This window comes from Numida meleagris, chromosome 3 (assembly GCF_002078875.1).
Source record: "Numida meleagris isolate 19003 breed g44 Domestic line chromosome 3, NumMel1.0, whole genome shotgun sequence".
Taxonomy (NCBI): Eukaryota; Metazoa; Chordata; class Aves; order Galliformes; family Numididae; genus Numida; species Numida meleagris.
In genome coordinates this window covers 85,926,846-85,947,101 of record NC_034411.1, presented here as the reverse complement: position 1 = coordinate 85,947,101, position 20,256 = coordinate 85,926,846, and the positions used below count along the sequence as shown (strand labels likewise).

Here is a 20,256-nt window from a genome sequence, read left to right as displayed (position 1 = left end):
GGAAGGGACCTTACATACCCAGTAGCTCAGTGGTATTATATTCATAGAGGTATGGTTTCAAGCATTTGGTTGATAGTGAAAGTGAATGCTTAATCACTAGATATCTGATAAAAGCAAGAGCTACAAATGTTTAAGCCATGCCTAGCTTTGGAACTAAGCTTCCTCTGGGTGCTATAAAGCTCTGAAGATGCTTTCAAGATGAAATTTGCAAGAAGAAACACTCACTTTGAGAGTCTCTCAGTGGAACCATTTCTGCAATGGAAGCATTCAGTTGTCTAAAGACTAGGGTATTGAGTGGCACTGTCTCTCAGTGCAGCCCGATAAAGCAATTGATACAGAACAAATTATCTAAAACGTTATGAATCTATTTCCAAACAGAGATCTTCACTTACTCAGTTCTTGAACTGGATTTAGTCTGATAACAGATCACTATTAACTAAGCCTACAAGCCATTCTGCTCAATTTCAAGCATCTTCTTGTACCCTATCTATGAACTCCAACTGGATGCTTTTGGATACACATTCAGATGCCAGAGCATCTCAAACAGCACTAAGCATCTGCCTTTAGACAAGTTTCTGAGAAGCTAAGTAGCACCGCTGCTGCAATTGACTAGTTATTCATCAACCACTATGGCAACTTAGCTAGTGAACTCACACAGAATTATAGAATGGACATGTAGATACTTAAATACAGCTGTCTAGTCTATGGGAAATATTCTACCTTTGTCACAGTTTCTAGCTCTGACACTTTCACAAAGTAAGGTGCTTAGCATATTTCCTGCAAATCACTCATTCTCACAGAGGAAGTCTGAAAATAATTGCAGAGCCATCCTGCTATGTAGTTAGCTGGCTATATTTTGTTGATACTGAACTGGGTACCTTGTGGGAATCACAGCTGCATGACTGAATTTTTATTGTACTATCACATTACTCTTGGCTGACCCAGTGGCGTTACTTTTGTACTGCAGATCAATTCCTACTCTTTTCAAGAATAGTTTCCACTAGAGTTTGTATATGATTAATCCATGACATATTTAAATATGCAACTCACTGTATTCTACTTCACATTTTGAACTATACAGATAAATGTTACAAACACAAATATACTTGTGTCTGTGACCAGTGTTAGCAAGAAAAGTTATTACAATTGATGTGGTAGAAGTATATGATACAAACTAATCCCTTTAAATTTGAATGTGGCAAACAGTTTCTGTAAGTCCACTTCAACTTTATGGGACGTGACAAAATTAGTGTTGTCAGTATACATGTGAATCAATCAGCATCTGTTTAACAGTACCCAAAGCTTCCTTGCTAAGAAGATAATTGCTGAGTAATTTAAAATTTACAGAAGTGCGATGAAACTGCTTATTTTAGCCACCGGCAATTCTTCTCCAACACTGCCATCTGCAGAATCTTTCAAATATTACTTTGCTGTCCCCTTAAAAGAGCATATTATCAGTTCTGTAAAATCTTTCAATTAACTCCTCTGAAATTATAGATCTTCATTCCTCTACAAAACCAAGTAAATTATATAGGATATAAATTTCATATGTTTGGTATCTAGTGAAATTCTAGCTTACAAAGAAAGATACCTCAAAACTTAACATGCTGTCAGAGGAACTTTATTGATTCCAAATTAATTTTTGTTCAGGTTTTCTACTATCTTATGTGATACTGTTTATGTCAAGATGAGAGTCTTGTTTTATTAAAAACATGAAAAGAAAATTAAAAATGAAGAAATATGAGCTCAAATTTATTTGGATACTAGAAGACTACTTCAGGGAGATGTCATATAGAGTTGCTATATTAATCTTTTCTCTGACAAAACCTTCACTGTTGGCCACTACTCGAGACAGGATTAATAGACTCACAGAGGGACAATGCTCATATATGAGGAATAAATAGCTGAGGTGCTATTAGTAAAGACTAAATATAGTTAATTAGTAAAGACTGAAATATAAATACAGACAGCCATTATCGATAATATGTATGTTAGGATGCAGTACTTCTAGGCTTGAGGAGGTGATCCTTGAATCAGCTTTCTTGGGCCTCTCTTCCATCAAGGGCCTTATCTTATGATACTTTATTACGCAGATCCTTGAGAAGGCCAAAATCTGCTCTCCTGAAGTCCAGAGTTGTGAGCTTCTTATGCACCTTCTCACTGTCCTAAGGATCTTGAACTCCACCGTGTCATTGTCAAGGCAGCAAAGGCCAAGGACTTTCACATTCCCCAAAAGCCCCAACTTGTTAATAAGAACAAGGTTCTGCATAGCACCTCCCCTTGTTGGCTCCTCTATCACTTGGAGAAGGAAGCTACCATCAATGCATTCCAGGAACCTCCTGGATTGCTTACGTCCTTCTGCACTGTCCCTCCAGCTGATATCAGGGTGGTTGAAATTCCCCCAAAGACCAGGGCTTGTGAACGTGAAACTGTTCCCAGCTGTTTATACTGGGCTTCGTCTGCTGTCTCCCTGGTCAGGTAGCCTGGGGCAAACCTCCACTATATTGTCTTCTAGCCTGATGCAGTACTAACCCTTAAACTCTCAGTCAGCTCCTCATCCATCCCTCAGCAGAGCTCCATGCAGTCCAGCTGGTCATCAACACAGAGGGCAACACCCTCTCCTCGTCTCCCCTGCCTGTCCTTCTTAAAGAGCCTGTATCCTTCCATTGCAACACTGTGATCCAAGTAACATCATCATCCTGCAAATACATGCACATCTCAAAATCATCTTGTTTGTTCCCTATATTGCATGCATTACTTGACAGGTACTTAAGAGGAGTACCCCAATATATTGTGCTCCTAGAAAGTGTTTGGAGGATTTCTCCATAATGGTGGCTTGTAGGCATTTCCTGGCTAAACAGCAAGTGCTGGGAGTGACTTGCTTAATCCTCATTTTGCTGATTTTGTGATTCCTCCCTCACACTACACGCCAAATTCTTTGCTCAGCAGTGTTGTGCCTCACTCTTCCACAGAACTTTCTGTTTACCCTCTCCCTCCCCATTTATTCCTAGTTTCTTGCCATCCATTGTAGGCCAGCCATCCCATCAGCAAAAACATCTTTGTTCTGCTTTGTGAGGTGCATCCTGTCTCTTCCAAGCAGATGCTGATCCTCAGACAGGATCCCATGGTCACAGAATCCAAAACTCTATCACTGATACCAGTTCTGTAGCCAATTATTGACCTGTCTGATCAGTGCCCTAGAAATAAGGAATCAAAGAATATCCCGAATTGGAAATTCCATATAGGACCACCAAAAAATCAGATCATATTTCTGTAAGCATTGTCCAAATGTTTCTTGAACTCCAGCAAGCTTGGTGCAGAGGAGCCAGTTCCAGTGCCTGACCCTCTCAGTGAAGAACCTTTTCTTAATATTGAATTTGAACCTTATTCTAAGATTCTATGACTATGATTCAGGGGCTAGGAGTTAGAGGGTTTTTCATCTTTCATGTGAATATTTTTGTAAAGAGCCAACATATATTTTTAGTGCTTGTTAGGCAGGTTAGCACTTGATTTCTGTCAGTTTATGTATCTACCTCTAACTTCTGAGGTCAGAGTACTATCTCTCACGATTGTGATTCTAGCTCTACTGCCCTGTTTACTCATTTCGCCTGATCTGTTGCTGTGCAATCCTCATCATTGTCCTGTATTTTCCAGTTGCAATTATTTGTTAAACTCGTATTTCTTCTTACTCTTTGTTATTCTCCTCTGATTTTTTTTTCCCTCATAAATCTCTTCTGTCCTTTTCTCATGCTTCTTTCCTCCTTTTGTGCACATTCATTAGTCTCCATCATTTAATTTCCCTCCGTTCTCTTCTGGTCCCTTGGGCCATTCATTCCTCTCTGTCTCCTTTTTCTTTTGGCTCCAATTACCATCATAAATCCAGAGATAAGATATTCAGTCTTGATAAACAGCTGTTTTTTAGCAATTTGCTATCCACTAAAAGTGCAAACTGTGCTTTGAAAAATCTCATGATAATTAATTACTCTGCCAGAGTAAGGTTAAACTCAGGGCAGAGTGTTTGGTGAGGACCAACAGTCCCTATTTACAAAAAGAAAGCTTTTAAATAAAACACAGAGGATCCCTCTAATTGCATATGTGCCCAAGCCACTTGTTTTATGTTTTTGTTACTCTTTTTATGTTTTAATAATATATATATAAAGAAGTTTTGTTATTTATACACATTAACTATATTATATATTTTACGTGCAGTCCAAGACAATTCCTCTTCACTCATAGTGGCCCAAGCAAGCCAAAAGATTGGGCACCCATGCAATGTGTTTACTGGGTGAAGGAATTACTAAGAGAATGACAATCTTCTTTTAGGCTATTGTGGACAGGGATTAAAAATTTTAGCAACAGCTTTCCAGAAGGTATATTCTCTTTGAATTGAGCCTACAAACAGCAAGTGCTGTCTAAAATGGGATTTTAAAACTGTATCAATGGGTGAGGACTGAAAATCAAGTCAAAAACAGTTCAACTCATCAATTTTGTGTTTGAAACTTGCTCTATAGACACAATAAGGGAGGCTGGACCTTGGCAGGCAGATTGAAATGGGAGCTATTTAACAGTAACCAGAGTTCTTCAAAAGATGCAAGGAGATCATTGTGAAAGAAAATCACATTTCTGCAATACTAGCTTGAACCTAACAGCTGCAAAATAGAAGGTGCAGCCCATACTACATCTCTTTGCACACAGAAACACTTCAGACTCTCAGAGGAAAAGTCCCTGAACATGTAGCATTTATGTATCCACAATGTTGGATTCTCATTTATACAATTTCTCACACGTGGCAGATTGAGGATGTATTTCAGTGGTGATACATCAGAAGAAAACCAGGGAGAGCAGACACCTGAAGATTATCACAAGAATGTAACAGGAAATGTTCTCAGTGCATCCCTACCCAATAGCTAGCGAAGTCAACAGCCGCCTCTCTGCTAATGTCAGTGGAGGTTGGATAAGGTCCCAAATGGTTATAGTTTCTGGTGTACTCAGAAGCGTACTTTTGATCTCTGAAGTATATGTGTCAACATACTCCATTAAGGTGAGCTTGGGAATTGAACTATGCACAGAATCACTTTAACACTGTTCTGGAATGTGTCCTGTCCCCTCCAACAATGCACACAACAATGCCTAACTGCCTCTGAGTTTGGTTGATTAATTTGAAAAAAACAGAGGGAAAAAAATGTGATGAAAATAAGCAAAGTCAGAAAACAATATCTAATATTTCACAGTTTTAAATTACTTGTTTTTTCTAGTAGAAAAAAGCACCACTTTCTTTACTAAATAAAATCTGTTTTGTACTTTGTGACTTTATCCACATTACATTCATATGCTACAAAATAGTGTGTTTTTTATCTGCCTGGACATTATGATCAAGCAATTCTATGTACAGTGTGCTATTTACTTGACGTACCTTGTTCGCAATAGGTACCACTTGTTCCTAGAGGACAGTGACATGTGTAGCCATTAGGCAGTGGCACACAGGTACCGCCTTGCTTGCACAGATGTGGAGGATCATGCTCTGGATCACACACAGTCACCATTTCTGTGCAGAATGCACCTTTCCATCCAGCCAGGCAGTCACAACTATGGTGGTAAGTGAAAGGAAAGAACGCAGCATTATTACCAAAATAAATCAGTATTTCAGTAACAAACTAATGAAGATTTTCAAGTCTTGAATGCCTGTATTTAATCTTCTGCTCCAAAACAGCTAACAGAAGAACACAGTAACAAAGTTTATCATTTATCTTTTCTTTATATGTTATTTTATTGCAAGAAAATTATATATAATACAGAACACATAATTCTTAATACTTGAATTATAGTCTCAATATTCACAAGTAACAATAAAACTTGCATTTTTTTTCTGTGTGTTTTACTCCACAAATAACTCAAGAAAGCTCTGGTTGCATAAACTACCATGAGTCAAAGTGCAAAGTGTCAAATGTGGTGTCAAATGAAACAAATTTTCTTATATCAGTAAACCAGAGATTCAGCCCTGTAGATTCAGACACCTAAATCTGTGAAGGTGCACCTGAGAGTAGATGTCTACATTTAAGATGAGTACCTACTCAATGGAGATGAGAGGCTCAGTTAATTTACCTAATGAGTCATGGAACAGAGATGAGGCAGATGTTTAGTGCCAACTAACACTCCCCAGGCTTCTCCCATTTGGCCTCTGACAGGCTTCTCCCATTTGGCCTCTGAATACTGTTCCAGAAGGACACTGGTCTCTCCCAGGTCCTGTGTCATGTTTGTTAACATCATATATATATCTATCTCGAATGCTCCAGGGCATCTGAAATTCATACAGGCTTGTACTGGCTGTATGAGGCCAGCCCCAGCTACTGGAGATTTCTGGATATATTTCTTAAGTTTCTCGTGTATTGGAACTGAAAGATACTGAGTAAAGGAGGAGATCTCTTAATAAAAGTGGCTTTAAACCAAGGCACTGGAAAACTAGAGCATTATGAAATACAGTTCATCTTCACGCTATAAGGCAAAAGTGGAGTGTGAAGAAATTAAGATTGGAATTAATGGTATTTAAACAGAGTACAATGAAATGCTGCAAAAGTATCCTATTAAATAAGCTAAGTCATACTTCATTGATCTAAAACATAATAATTAGAGAAATATCTTTTTTCTTACAAACTATGAAAGCATGTCCTTTCATTGAAAATGGGTTCTATCTTTGCACTGAAATTTGTTTTGAAATCCAACCTAATAATGAAACAACAACAGCTTATATTTTATGGGGTATCTCTGTACCATATGGAGATAGGACTTTCCTGAGTTTCCTGAGCCCAGGCTGCTAGTGCTATTTGAAATGCTACAGAATACTGAGAAATCCACATGTGCCTCAGAGATATGACAGAAAACTAATACAAATCCTGAGCTCTTCAAAGATGCAGCTGAAGGACAAGTGGTCTACCCAGCAGCACCTGAAGTGCCATTACAGGCTTACATTCAGCTTGCTCAACCCTACCCATGATGTACGATGTTCTGTTCAAAGTATAGAGAGAACTTCAAGAACATGCAATAGCCATAACACTTCATAGACAATCTTGTTAGATGGATGAGAGCTACTCTGAAAGTAATGCCTCCTATTTCATTATGTTGGCTAGTGACATCAGTGGCAGATGTTGGTGGTATGGCAGTAGAGGTTGATCCTTCCCACCAATATTCATTTTGTTGCTATGTGACAGATGGCAGCAGAGGGGCAGTCTGACATGGAAGCAAAGATGTGTATGCAACAGAATTCCTCCATGTGGAAAATATTGCCCCCATTTATATTCACTGACACTTGCTGAACAGTTATGGAGATCAAACAGTGGATGTGAGCACAATGAGGCAGTGGGTGCTGTGTTTCAGGAGTGGTGACAGTGAAATGAAATATAAGCAATAATCTGGACAGCCATTTACGAGCATTGCGTGCAGACTCTTGTTCATTGCCGGTGAAAATGCATAGCTAATGGTGGTGGCTATGTTGAAAAATAGTGTTTCGTGGCAGGAAATTTTCTCTATCAAATAGTACTATTATGCTCTTTGTATATGTTGTAGTTTTCTTGGAAATAGATAGGAGACGTTGCTTTTGGAGCAACTTACATTATTTTCTGTTATGTATGATTTTGTGCCATAAATGAAATAATGGAGGTTATTACTGTTTCTTCAACATAGATTTTTTTTTTATTTTATTATTCAAATATTTCCCCTTAATTTTGTTAAACAATGTAGTTTTGTTCAGATGCCAGCCAGAATGTAAAGTTTAATACTGTATATTACTACTTCTATTTAAATCAAAGCATTGTCCCTGCAGAAACTGAATCTACAGCTTAATGGCACTGCACACTTTCTAGCAGAGTGGTGGAAGCAAGACATAAAAATAGCTCAAAGCAGCAAGAAAAACTTCTGCGGAAATCTCATTTCAGGACAAAAAATATATTTGAACACAAATCAAGGACAATGGTTTACAGAGGAACATAGATAATTTAAGAACAGATGGAGATTCCTCCAAGAAAAGCAAGTCATTACTGACAGCTACTATACATCAGTAGAAGTCATATGCGTGCTACACCCACATCTTTTTGACAATGAAAAAAAAATATTTTTTTAAATTGATTTTTTTTTTTTTTTTTTTTGTGAGAAGTGAAAGTAGCCATTACTGGTACATACGTAACTGTATAAATATCATCTGTGATAACATAGCTGCCCTGAAATATAAGGGCAGGACTATAACACAGTAGGAGGTCATGACAGATTGAAAATAAGTGAACAGCTCACCCCACTAAATGCAAATACCCTCCCAAATTTACAACAATCCCTAAAGAAATCTGCAGTAAAAAATATTAATCTACACTGATGAAAATGAACTTTATATCTGCAATTTCAAGGTTCCAGTAGATCTCAGTCACCAGCTGCTACTTTAGCTTGTCACCTGTTTTCCAGATGTTCTCTAGATCTCGCTAGTGCTGTCTCTGTGTACCTTACAGATGTGAAGATGACTTAGCAGTGCCCGGTAAGGTCCTGAAGTCAGGACTTAATCTGGTATAGGAAGACACCTGGGAGATGCACACTTCAGTCAACATTTCTGCTATTTTTGGTTGCAATTTTGATTCTGTGACATCTCTAACATCCCCATAAATGCCATCTTTCTTTTTCCTCAAAAAGATCTAACCAGCTGAATGCTAGGATTTAATAGTTCTGAAAGGAACCTGCCAGGTCCAACAGTTGTGACAACTGGAAAATAATTTCAAATTGTAACTTTGCTGTTCAGGGCTTTCAAAGCATTTATTCACTACTGCATTTAAAAGCATATAAAGATGCTCTTAAGAGAAATGGGGAGGGGAATTGATGGCTACATCTCAGGGGTTAATTTTCCAATACATAGCAAAGCCTTACTAGCTTTAGAACCACTATTTTGTTCAGGAGCTTGAACAGCCCATTGAATGTCTAAAACAGATCCCCAGCAAATGTCCTATCAATTTTAAAACGTTGAGTTTGATTTTCATAGACTCATAGAATTGCTCAGGTTGGAAAAGACCTTCAAGATCATCAAGTCCAACCACAACCTAACCATACTATCCTAACTCTAACAACCCACCACTAAATCATGTCCCTGAGCACCACATCCAAACAGTTTTTAAACACATTCACGGATGGTGACTCAACCACCTCCCTGGGGAGCCTGTTCCAGTGCTTAATAGCCCCTTCTGTAAAGAAGTTATTCCTGATATCCAACCTAAACCTCTCCTGGTGCAACTTGAGGCCATTTCCCCTTGTCCTGTCACCTGTCACCACTGAGAAGAGACCAACCCCACTCTCACTGCAATCACCTTTCAGGTATTTGAAGAGAACAATGAGGTCTCCCCTTAGCCTCCTCCTCCCCAGACTAAACAGCCCCAGTTCCTTTAGTCGCTCCTCGTAGGGCCTATTCTCCAAGCCCTTCACCAGCCTTGTTGCCCTTCTTTGGTCCTGCTCCAGTACCTTAATGTCCTTTCTGCACTGAAGTACCCAAAACTGAACACAGTACTCAAGGTGGGGCCTCACCAGTGCAGAATACAGGGGCAGGATGACTTCCCTAGTCCTGCTCACCACACCATTCCTGATCCAAGCCAGGATGCTATTGGCCTTCTTGGCCACCTGGGCACACTGCTGGCTCATATTCAGCCGACTGTCCAACAGCACAACAAGGTCCCTTTCCATCAGGCAGCTTTCCAGCCACTCCTCCCCAAGCCTGTAGGGTTGCCTGGGGTTTTTGTGACCAAAATGCAGGACCCAACACTTGGCCCTACTGAAACTCATACAGTGCACCTTGGCCCATCAATCCAGTCTATCCAGGTCCCTCTGTAGTGCCTTTCTACCCTCTGACAGATCAACATGCCCTCCCAACTTGGTGTCATAGAATTGTATCTTAAAATTGGGTTGGATGGGACCTTAAAGCCCACCCAGTTCCAAAGCACTGATACAGGCAGGGCTGCTACCCACCACATCAGTCTGCCCAGGGCCCCATCCAACCTGGCCTTGAATGCCTCTGGGGATGGGGGTGTTGAAATGAAATGAAACCCTTCAATGGTTTTCTTACTTTCTAAAAAGATGATGGATTTCTGGAGACTTCTGTCATCAACAAACTAAATTACCATAGTTATTAAGTCTAGTGATCAGTCTATACTGTAGCCTAGAAAGAAGTTTTTTATACTTACTAAACAGTAGAGCCACTTTCCATGCACTTCCCACCATTTCTGCATTTTATTAGGCTGCATGGGGAAGCTTTACATTGCCCAACACTGCGACCAGAATTGGGGTGACCTTCTGGAATCCCTGGTGATTTGAACTCCTCATTCATGTTGGTGCGAACTTGCACATCAAAAATGCAACCTTAGAGGTAGAAAGAAGAAATGGAGTTCAGGTACAGGAAGACAAAACAAATCAAACAACAGTACTCTACAATCTGTCACTGAATGGGTTCCACCAGAATGTCTTCAACTGATAGATGAGCAATCCTAACACCTTCAAGAGCTAAAGTTATGCTATTTTCTGTTCAGTACATGGATGAATGATTATAAGGCACTTCATTAATGGCACGTAAAAGAACAGAAGTCATTTCTCAAGAGTAGACAGAATTATAATTCAGAGACTAATGTATGTTGTGGGTCTAAATTTGTGTTTACACAACATGCTTTTACAACAGTGCAACTACATTAGATAAAAGTGGTCTTAAAAAATGTAGGACAGAAGACAGTAAATCTGTTCAGTGTCAAATACATAGGAGAGCACCAACTAACAGACTGCAGGCAGAGAATGTGGACTTGAATTGCTGAAAAGGACCCCTTAAGGGGGGGTGAATGCTCCAATCCCTGAAAGACACAGCTCATATGGCACATGACTAAAACATTTTACAGTATGTATATACTGCTCCTCTTGGCATTTACTCTCAGAAAATGATTCAAAAGTTTAACCTACAATAATTAGTCAAGCAGTGCCAGGGCCTGTTCCTTGGTCCTGTGTGCAAGCAACCTTGTGTAGTCAGAAATATAACACCAAAGTTTTACTAGCTTCCAGAACAGTATAGCTACAGCCAGGCTAGTGAAGGGTCCCTGGATTATGCTGTCCCTAAATACACCTAATAATTGTTTTGTCAGAGACCTCCATGTCAGAGGCTGTTGTAAGAATTTATTTGTTGAAATAATTGAGTTTTATTGACTAGATCCATAAGCTGACATTCTTTTAATCTGCTAATACATTGGTATCCTAAGTTAAAAGAGCCAGAGCTTCAGAGTCCCTTTGGAGAGTCTTTGTTATTTTTAGCGAATGCATGGGATAGTGAGCCTGACAGTCTAACACTCCATTGGCATTGGCATTTCAGAACTAATTTTCTAGGTCCATGTGCTTATTTATATACTGCAAAGCTGAATATTATGCTACATATTATATCTTTTTGGATCAAATTCCAAATAACTTCTCAAAATACACCTAGACAAGTGATTTAAAGCCATATGTAAGGCAGCTTTAAGCACTTTTGAAATGTCATCCAGATCTATACATTAAGATAGACCATTTAAAACTAAAAATCAATTTTTAATCCAATTTACAGGGATTTAAACAGTACAATAATGTATTTGGAAATACTCATACCTTTCCATACCTGATTTATAACATTTAGCTGAGATAGGAACTGCTCAAAATGGTAAGAATAGTAGTTATTTCACAGTGCACGCAAGAGGCTTTCTGTTTAATATTAAACATGGAAAAAGGATATGATATGAAAGCTGCAACTAACCAAACTTTTTTTTTAAATTCACTTGATTTTTTGTCATTCACTGAAATCACTTGAGAAACAAACTTGCATGTCAAAGACATAACAAATGTCCAATTACGGGTTTTTCTTCAGCTTCTAATAGATAACAAAAACATACAGATGTTTTCTATTGTGTATTTCCTAGTCAAGGACTTCAAATTAATTACTACCTGCACGAGTTGTGTGAGAATTCTGGAAAAAGATCACTGCTTTGTGCCTCATTGCTAGAACATTTATCAAGATGGTTGATTTGCAAATACTTTGACTTGCTGTAATTTTGGGACTTCTCCCTTTGACCATATTATCTTTATGCAAAGAAGTACTACAGAATAGCAGTCTTTTCACCTTTCACTGATACGATCATTTGCTGACTCTTAATATATGAATAGGGTAAGACAAGTGTGATTTTCACCATCTAAAAAAGTAATGTTTCCAGAATAGCTTGACAAATCCTAATATACTTACTGCTCATTGGACCTAGCTTTATGTAATAGACCATCTTCTGTGGCAATGTTGTTTGAATTTATTTACTCAAGATGAAAATTTTCAAACTTGGCTTTATAAACATTTGACATGACGACAAATTATATGATACGTAAGGTACAAATTGTATGACCTGTGGCTTTTTAGTCCCTCGGGGAATTACTAAGCAAGGCAGGTCCATAGCAGCTATGAAAAACAAATGCATCTTCTTTAGGTATTTAAATACTGAAATTTATATCTTAATCTTATAGATCTACTTTTGTTTTTTTTTCCCTTCACTTTGGGAAAACTTGCCATTAGATTACCAGAGTAATCTGTGGAAGATATACTTTTTTAATATAACCATAATTTAGTTTGAACAAAATGTAGCAAGATAACTATTTTAACAACAGAACAACTTTAGAATAGGAAGCTTTCTGAAATAGGATTTTCTCTTATCACACACATTTTGTAGTTCTGTTTATATTGTCACATAACTGGTAATTTAAAAACTCACATTAAGCAATTAAAAAAATAAACAACTAGTTTGACGTTTATTTGTAACCTTCATATCATATCCCTTTGCTTTTAACAGCGTTGGCTTTAGGCCACCACATAACCCCTAACGTAAATCCTAATGTTTCATCTGTTTATCAGTAGCAGATAAAGCATGTTCTGTTCTCTTGAGTCTTGCTAGAGTGCTAAGAAAAAGCAGCCCAGAGCTCTGTGTAAACAATGGAGAGCACAGTGAGTACCCAAGAACTGGTGAGGCTATCATAGAAAATTATTTGTGACATTTGTGACTACGACTTATTTGATTGTCCCAGCAGAACACTTAGGTCAGAAACAGTTCTTCAGCGTTTATAAATAAAGCACATAGTACATATTAGAGAGGTTTTTAGCAGAGCTTTATGAATTCAACTGATTTTTTCATTTAATTTTCTTATTTCTTCTAACTGTTAGTGAGATATGGATGAAGGACTTTAAGAGCAACAATTTGTGCAAGCACTATACAACCTTCTGTAGAGGGATCAGTTGATGAACATGCCTTCCTTCTGACCTGGATTCCCTTTACTCTGCCAGTTCTGGGCCTCTTCTAATGAGACATTACCAAATATTCTGAATAGTGGAGAGGTTTTCTGTCACAGCCAAGCTTGCACAAGGAACTCAAAAGAAGTTTCTGACTTTGTGAGTTGAACTCAGTTCGATCCCAAAGAACAGCATTTGATGCAAGTTAGCTGAAATCAGATGCATTAAGATAGTGAACTAACAGAGGATATACTACCTTTGTGATTGTAATCTTTTGCATAGTGGCTCCTTAGACCACACTTGGAGCTTTCAATCAGTAACTTTTTTACTCAAAATTTAATTGATAACAGTTTACAAATCACAGCCCTTCTATTTTTGTCTCCCCTACCTACAATGCTACCTGCCACTGCTGTCCATCAGATCTCAAGTGGTGTCTACTATTTTTGTGGCTGCCCTGAATAAAAGAACACAAAAAGCTTCTACCTTAGTATAGTCATAGAGTACAGGCATAATATTGTCTATTTTTGTCTGCTTTTCCTGTAGCTTATCGTGAACTAACACAAACCTTTAGTTTTAACCTATACCTAAATACCTGATGGCATGATACTCTCCTCCTGCTTATATCTTGCTTTGGCACCTCACAGATTATTGGTTCCTTATCTTCAGATCTTAAATCATAGAATCATAGAGTGGTTTGAGTTGAAAGGGACCTTTCAGATCATCTAGTTCCATCCCTCCTGCTACAGGCAGGGACACCTCCCTCTAGACCAGGTTGCTCAAAGCCCCATCCAGCCTGGCCTTGAATGCTTCCAGGGAGGGGGCATTCACAGCTTTGCTGGGCAACCTGTTCCAGTGTCTCACCACCCTCACAGAAAAGAATTTCTTCCTAATATCTAGTCTAAATCTGCCCTCTTCCAGTTCAAAGCCATTTCCCCTCGTCCTGTCACTACACGCCCTTATAAAAAGTCTCTCCCCAGCTTTCCTGTTGGCACCCTTCAGGTACTGGAAGGGACAGTTGTTAAGCAGATACACCATCTTTTAAGTCACCCTTGCATTTGGACTTTGTGCTCAGACGTGATGAGAAGCTCCTCATTCTTTGCCATATATTATCATGGTATAATAATTGGCAAACAAGAACAGACCTAAAATTTGTTCTTCCCTTTTGTCTAGTCCACTGTCTAGGCTGCACTTTTAGCTTTGATCTCTATTGTCTTCTAACTTTCCTCATTTCTTCCTTGGTAGATGGCCAAGTGGAATATGATGCATGGTTTAGCAGGGATGGAAAAGAGTATAATCTTTACCTTGAAAGCCGTTCTTAAATCGGGATCCCTTGGGTAGGAGTTCTGGAGTATACTCGTGATAGCCTCCTAAATAAAACTGACTGAAGACATTAAGTCCAACCAGTCTCCCAGGAGAAGTGATAGTTTTATTCTTCTGATCATCCACCTTTCAGTGAAACATGTATATTTGTTACAACAAAGGATTTTACTTTTTATTTGGGAAATACTAATGAAGAGAGCCCTCCAAACTTAACAGGGAAACTTAATGCAGTCATTTTAAAATTTTAATATGGGGGGAAAAAAAAGAACACTATAATCTAAATGTGTACCCTTCGAAAATAAATAATTTCTTACCTTCAGCCAGCCTTTCTGGAGATATCTGCCAAGATGGATGACATGAATATCGAGTGTCAGGTCAAGTGGTTTGCTAATGAGTGTTGCTGTGTCAGAACCTAGATTGTAGCTATATACTACTCTGCCATCACGGAGGCCTAACACCAAAAAATCATCTCCATTCAGACCTGAAAAGACAAAAATAGAACAGCTACTTATTCCAGGATTCAGTGAACACAGACACATAAAAGATTCTTCAAATCCACTGGAAATACATCAGTTTGTGGTGCACTTCCTCCCACTTTTGCCAGGCCCAACTTCACTGCTTCACTTCAGACTCCTTCCCACCCAAGGGGTTGCTCTGAGGTGGGAGGCAGCCATGGCTCCTTCTTACAAGGGGTGCAAGCCAGTGGTAAGCCACAGATCTGAGAACTGAAGAAGTATACACTAGATGCTGGATGCGAGAGGTTCAGTATTAAGTGAGACAGCAGAGCAAGGGGGACTTTTGGTTTACAGGCTTTGTGGGGGCAAGAGGAAGAAGATGTTTGACATCTGTGTGTTAGACAACATTTGGCAATGCTTCACAAGAGGTTAGCCACAATATTAATTCAAATCAAATACTGGAATTAACGTGAGATGAAAGCTGACTCAAGGATTGTGATCTAGAAATAGTAGCACACACACAAAAGGAGAACAAAGAAGCTGGCTGGATCCTGGGAATGCAGAATGATCCCATCCTTGTTTTGTGCCTGTGTCAGTGATCCAGGCAGGGATGACAAGAGAGGGGAATTAAGGAGGATAATGCAAGAGAATGCTAACTAAGAGAAATGGGATGAAATAGAGAAAGGGGAAAACGGAATATTAAAAATACTTCCTTACAGCAAGATTGCAGGCTGTGGAAAATCTCACACTCCTTACAGTGAGAGTATTATTCCTAGACATTTGATAAAGTAAATTGTTGGAACAACAGCATTTCCTACCAGTGAAATAAATAAAGTTCACTTGGTAAGAAATACTGCTTTCTGGTAATGAGAATGGGGGTTACACAATCTCCAATCCATTTGAACTTAGAAGAAAATTAATAAAACTGCTACAGAACAAGTCCTGGCACCTCACTGTGCCTCTGTCTTGCTGGCAGCTGGTGCGCTCCAATGTGACATGGAGCTGTGGAAATGTGTAGTTACTGGCTGGCAGTGTTCATGAAAAAAAAACAGATGCTGATGGTAATAAGCCAAGTTTCCACCTGACAGCGACATAATAATCTCAGAATGTAGTATTCCAGTTAATAAAAATGACACAATGGAAGATCCACTAAGATATTTTTAAGTTCAGTTTAGCTAGATATGGCTGAAAGAACAATACTCCACTATAACTCTGACATTACAGGGTACGACTTGCAGGCAAGCCTTTCTGAAACAGACCTTGGTGCAAAGAAATAGACAATTTTTTGGATCTGTATTATACATATCCAAGCAAATGTTTTGCATTCTGTTTTGATTGTTGTAGCTGAAAAAGAAATACAGATTATTTTTCACCACAGATGCTGCTGATTTTATATTTGACTTTTTTTGTAACCCAGACAAAGACAGTGGACAAATTGGTTTCTATTTGGTTGCTTCCTACAATTTCTGTACCAACAGTTTGAAATCCTGCTTCCAAGGCTGCAGAAATGTTCATAAATGCTGTGGTTGTTTTTTGTAATTGAAAGGAATGTTCTAAGCATTTGCTTGTGTTGTTTGTATTACAAAAGAGCTACTTATTAATTATTGAAGGCTGAAGCACCTTCCCTACAAGGAGAGGCTGATGGAGCTGGGGCTCTTCAGCTGAGAGAAGAGAAGGCTCTGAGGAGACTTTACAGCAGCCTTTCAGTAGCTGAAGGGGGCCTACAGGAAAGCTGGCGAGGGACTTTATATATGGGCAGGTAGTGACAGGATGAGGGGGAAATGGCTTTGAACTGGAAGAGGGTAGATTTAGACTAGATATTAGGAAGAAATTATTTACTGTGAGAGTAATGAGATACTGGAAGAGGCTGCCCAGAGAGGATGTGGATGTCCCCTCCCTGGAGATGTTCAAGGCCAGGCAGGATGCTTTGAGCAACCTGGTCTAGAGGGAGGTGTCCCTGCCTGTATCAGGGGAGTTGGAACTAGATGATCTGAAAGGTCCCTTCCAACCCATACCACTGTATGATTCTATGATTGTTGTTAAAAGTTGTGATGGGAACACTGATTTATGAAAATGTTTTTGGCAGTGACAACTGCATGCACAATTTCTAATTGACTACGTGAAAAGGACAGACAAAATTTCCTCCATCAACCATCCTATGTCACAGCTCTAAACATAAAAGCCAACCCATATTCCAATTGCAGAAAGAAGTATGGCAAAAAAAAGTAAAACATTTCCTATGATCTATAAATGATAAAATAGTTTCTACCCTGAGTGCTGTATGTTTGCAATAACATTTCATTAATTTTTTTCTCAACATTCATCAATATCATGGGTCCCATGTTGTCAGTAGCGATAAAACGGACAAGATACGGGTAGTCCTATTTTACCTCATGCTACACTGAGGCTATGTCAGCCTACTACATAGGGATGCTGTGCAGAGATACATAAAGCATTGTTAAAATCTCAGTGCAGACACTGTAAGCAGATTTATATAACATGCTTCTCAGCCGTGTTATTCAGACCAAGTGGAATACTTTGCTATACAGTTATACCTATATTCTTACAGCTATACTTGGTTAACTTGCATTGAGTGACATCAAGATTAGGGTCCAGTATTTTACATAAAGAGCAGAGAACCCAATCCTGGCTGCCCCAGGGCTGTATGTCAGTCCTGTGGGCCATAGAAGTGCAGCCCCTGTGACAGTAGCAGCAATTCAGGGCTGCTTCTGTGGCAAGCTGTTTGAGGACACAGGAAGAAGAAATGACAGGGTTGGCTGTGACATGCTGGATAGCTGAACTGACTTTCCATTAAAGTAAGTATCAGTGTAAGAACATTTTAGGCAGCATCTTCCAAAACTGGCCTCCCAATAAATGTAATTGATCATGAAATTCATGCTCGTGACTGAAAAAAGAATCTTAAGGTTGTAGTTTCCATCTATTTTGTTCAGAAATCTGCTACCTCAAACATCAGATTACTTGTTTCTAGTATTTAATGTTAATGGTTATACTTCTTTATGGAAAAAAAAAACCCTCAAACATTTCTACAATCTGATTGTTTACTGTATTCTTACACAAAAATAAGTATTGAAGAGATTATTTCCTTCCTAATGACATTATACCATCCTACTTTTATGGGGAATGTTTTAAAGTCTGTAACACATAATAACCAAAAAGCTTACCTTGGCCTTTCTGTCCAGTGAAAAATATCAAGTTGTCCTGTAAAGCTGAGTGGTGGTTTAACAACAGAAATTTTAAGTGGAATTCATAGTAGAAGGTGATATTTGGGATTGTAGAATAAGCTAGGAATGAAGTATGTCCAAAAACGTCTGTGCCACTGAAACTAGGTTGGCTAATATTAATAACTGCATTAAAAAAAAAAAAATCAGTGTTAGGGCAAATTCTTTAACGTGTATTTGAAATTTGCATTTAATAGTTTGTTTTAGAACTTAAAAACAAGTAAATAACACAACAAAATTGTTATTCTGCAGTGTTTTACACATGCACATACATCATTTGGCTTTTCCTGTGATTTTATAAACATGCTTCCTTTACAACATTATTATTGGCGACTACTGCCATCTCCTGGTCTCTACATAGCAATGTTATAAATAAAAGTACACTGCAACATTTACTCAGAGCTCAGATAGACAAAAAGAAAATTCACGAAGAAATTCTCCTGCTAAAAGTAAAGCCATTTTCTATGCATCTCTGAGTGAAAGTGAGCAGGGATATGCTGAAGAGGTTAAAAAACGGTAATTCTTCACAGGTAGAGAAAAACATATCATGAAATGATGAATTTGCAGCACAATAAATAGGACTTACATGAATCACCTTGTACCACATTACTTGCTGTACCCTTTGAACTGATGGTTTGACTAGATGATCTTAGTGGTCTTTTCCAATCTTAATGATCCTAAGATTCCATAAAATGCTTGAATATCCGGGAATCAAGTTTATAAAAATGCCTAATTTACAGTACTGTCAAGTTATTTAACTTTTTAAAAAATACTATTTAGATTCAATTCAATTAAAAAATTACTTTCTGTTGGGCATTAGCCAAGGAAAGAATGTAGCTTGCTAAAATAGCTTTTTCAGCTCGCATTTCCTCAAACTCAGTGAAAGTTACAAGTTCATTCAAACACAAAATAGAGATGCAAAAGTTTACACTTCATACTGAGGAAAAACAGTGGGAATAAAAAGCAGACAAAATTGCAAATAATATCAAGTCTATATAGTTACTTAAACAGGTAAACTGTCAATAGAGTTCTGGCTCATGCAGCAGCATGGACTCAAGAAGCTTCCGCAGGAGCCAAGTAGCCAGGCTGCGGCCATTTCCTGTAGTCAGTGCTCAGAGCAAAGATAACATCTTGCTCATATTGCCAGACTGGCTTAGGGAAAAACAAGAGGGAAAGAGAGAATAGCTGAGTAAAGCTTAATCCTGAAAGACTGAGTGTGGGGCTAGATTTAAAGGATTCAAAGACTTATATGCAATGATCTGCACAGCAACTGTGGCTGGATCCAGCTTTACCGATGATGGATGGCAGTAGGAGGGACTGGGGAGGAATACATAGCTGCACCACATACAAAGCAGATTGGGAAGTGCTAGTCAAGGATTATAATCTCCCCCAAGTAAATGTGCATTAGCATAAATACCTTTAAACATCTGGCCTGAAATAACTGGAAGAAACAATCAATTGTAATTGTGCGTAACACCATCTTCAGTCTGAGGAATACATTTCTAAATTTGCAACCTGGGAAATTTGCCTTACTGACACTGAACACGTTATTATTGGAACCTGACAAAAGGCACAGATGTAGCCTCTGAGAGACCTTTCATGGCACAAACTTCAAGTCTGCAGCAATGCAGTGTGTATTGTCCCATTTATTAAGCACTACTTCAGATGTAGCACATTATACCTTGTTCTGCGATTTTAAGAGGAGCCGGGAAATTGCCAGATGATGTGGCTGTTTTCTCCTAATTACAAGAAAACTGGCAAAGAGTTTGCTCCTCTCCACCTAGTCGGTTTGAATGTAACCTCAGGTCTTAGACCTTTATGAATGCCCGAGGAAGGCTCAAATTCTGCATCTGCTTTAGTTTCTCAGCTAAGTATGACAGATAGTCAGCTCCTTTAATGAGAATTCTTTTCTTTCTCTTTTCTTCTTTTTCTTTTTCTTTTTCTTTTCTTTTCTTTT

General features: G+C 38.6%; 1 protein-coding gene across 7 annotated transcripts in view; it reads right to left on the bottom strand.

The window, feature by feature from the left end:
• LOC110396791 (protein eyes shut homolog) overlaps nucleotides 1-20,256 on the bottom strand; it is a 139,982-nt gene that overhangs the window by 18,620 nt on the left and 101,106 nt on the right. For all 7 annotated transcript variants that reach the window (XM_021392651.1, XM_021392648.1, XM_021392650.1 and 4 more), the window contains 5 exons: nucleotides 18,243-18,425; nucleotides 14,920-15,086; nucleotides 14,587-14,731; nucleotides 10,200-10,374; nucleotides 5,414-5,586 (listed from right to left, as the gene is read on the bottom strand). In XM_021392651.1, coding sequence (XP_021248326.1) covers nucleotides 5,414-5,586; nucleotides 10,200-10,374; nucleotides 14,587-14,731; nucleotides 14,920-15,086; nucleotides 18,243-18,425 — 843 coding nt within the window. The remainder of the gene's footprint in view (nucleotides 1-5,413; nucleotides 5,587-10,199; nucleotides 10,375-14,586; nucleotides 14,732-14,919; nucleotides 15,087-18,242; nucleotides 18,426-20,256) is intronic.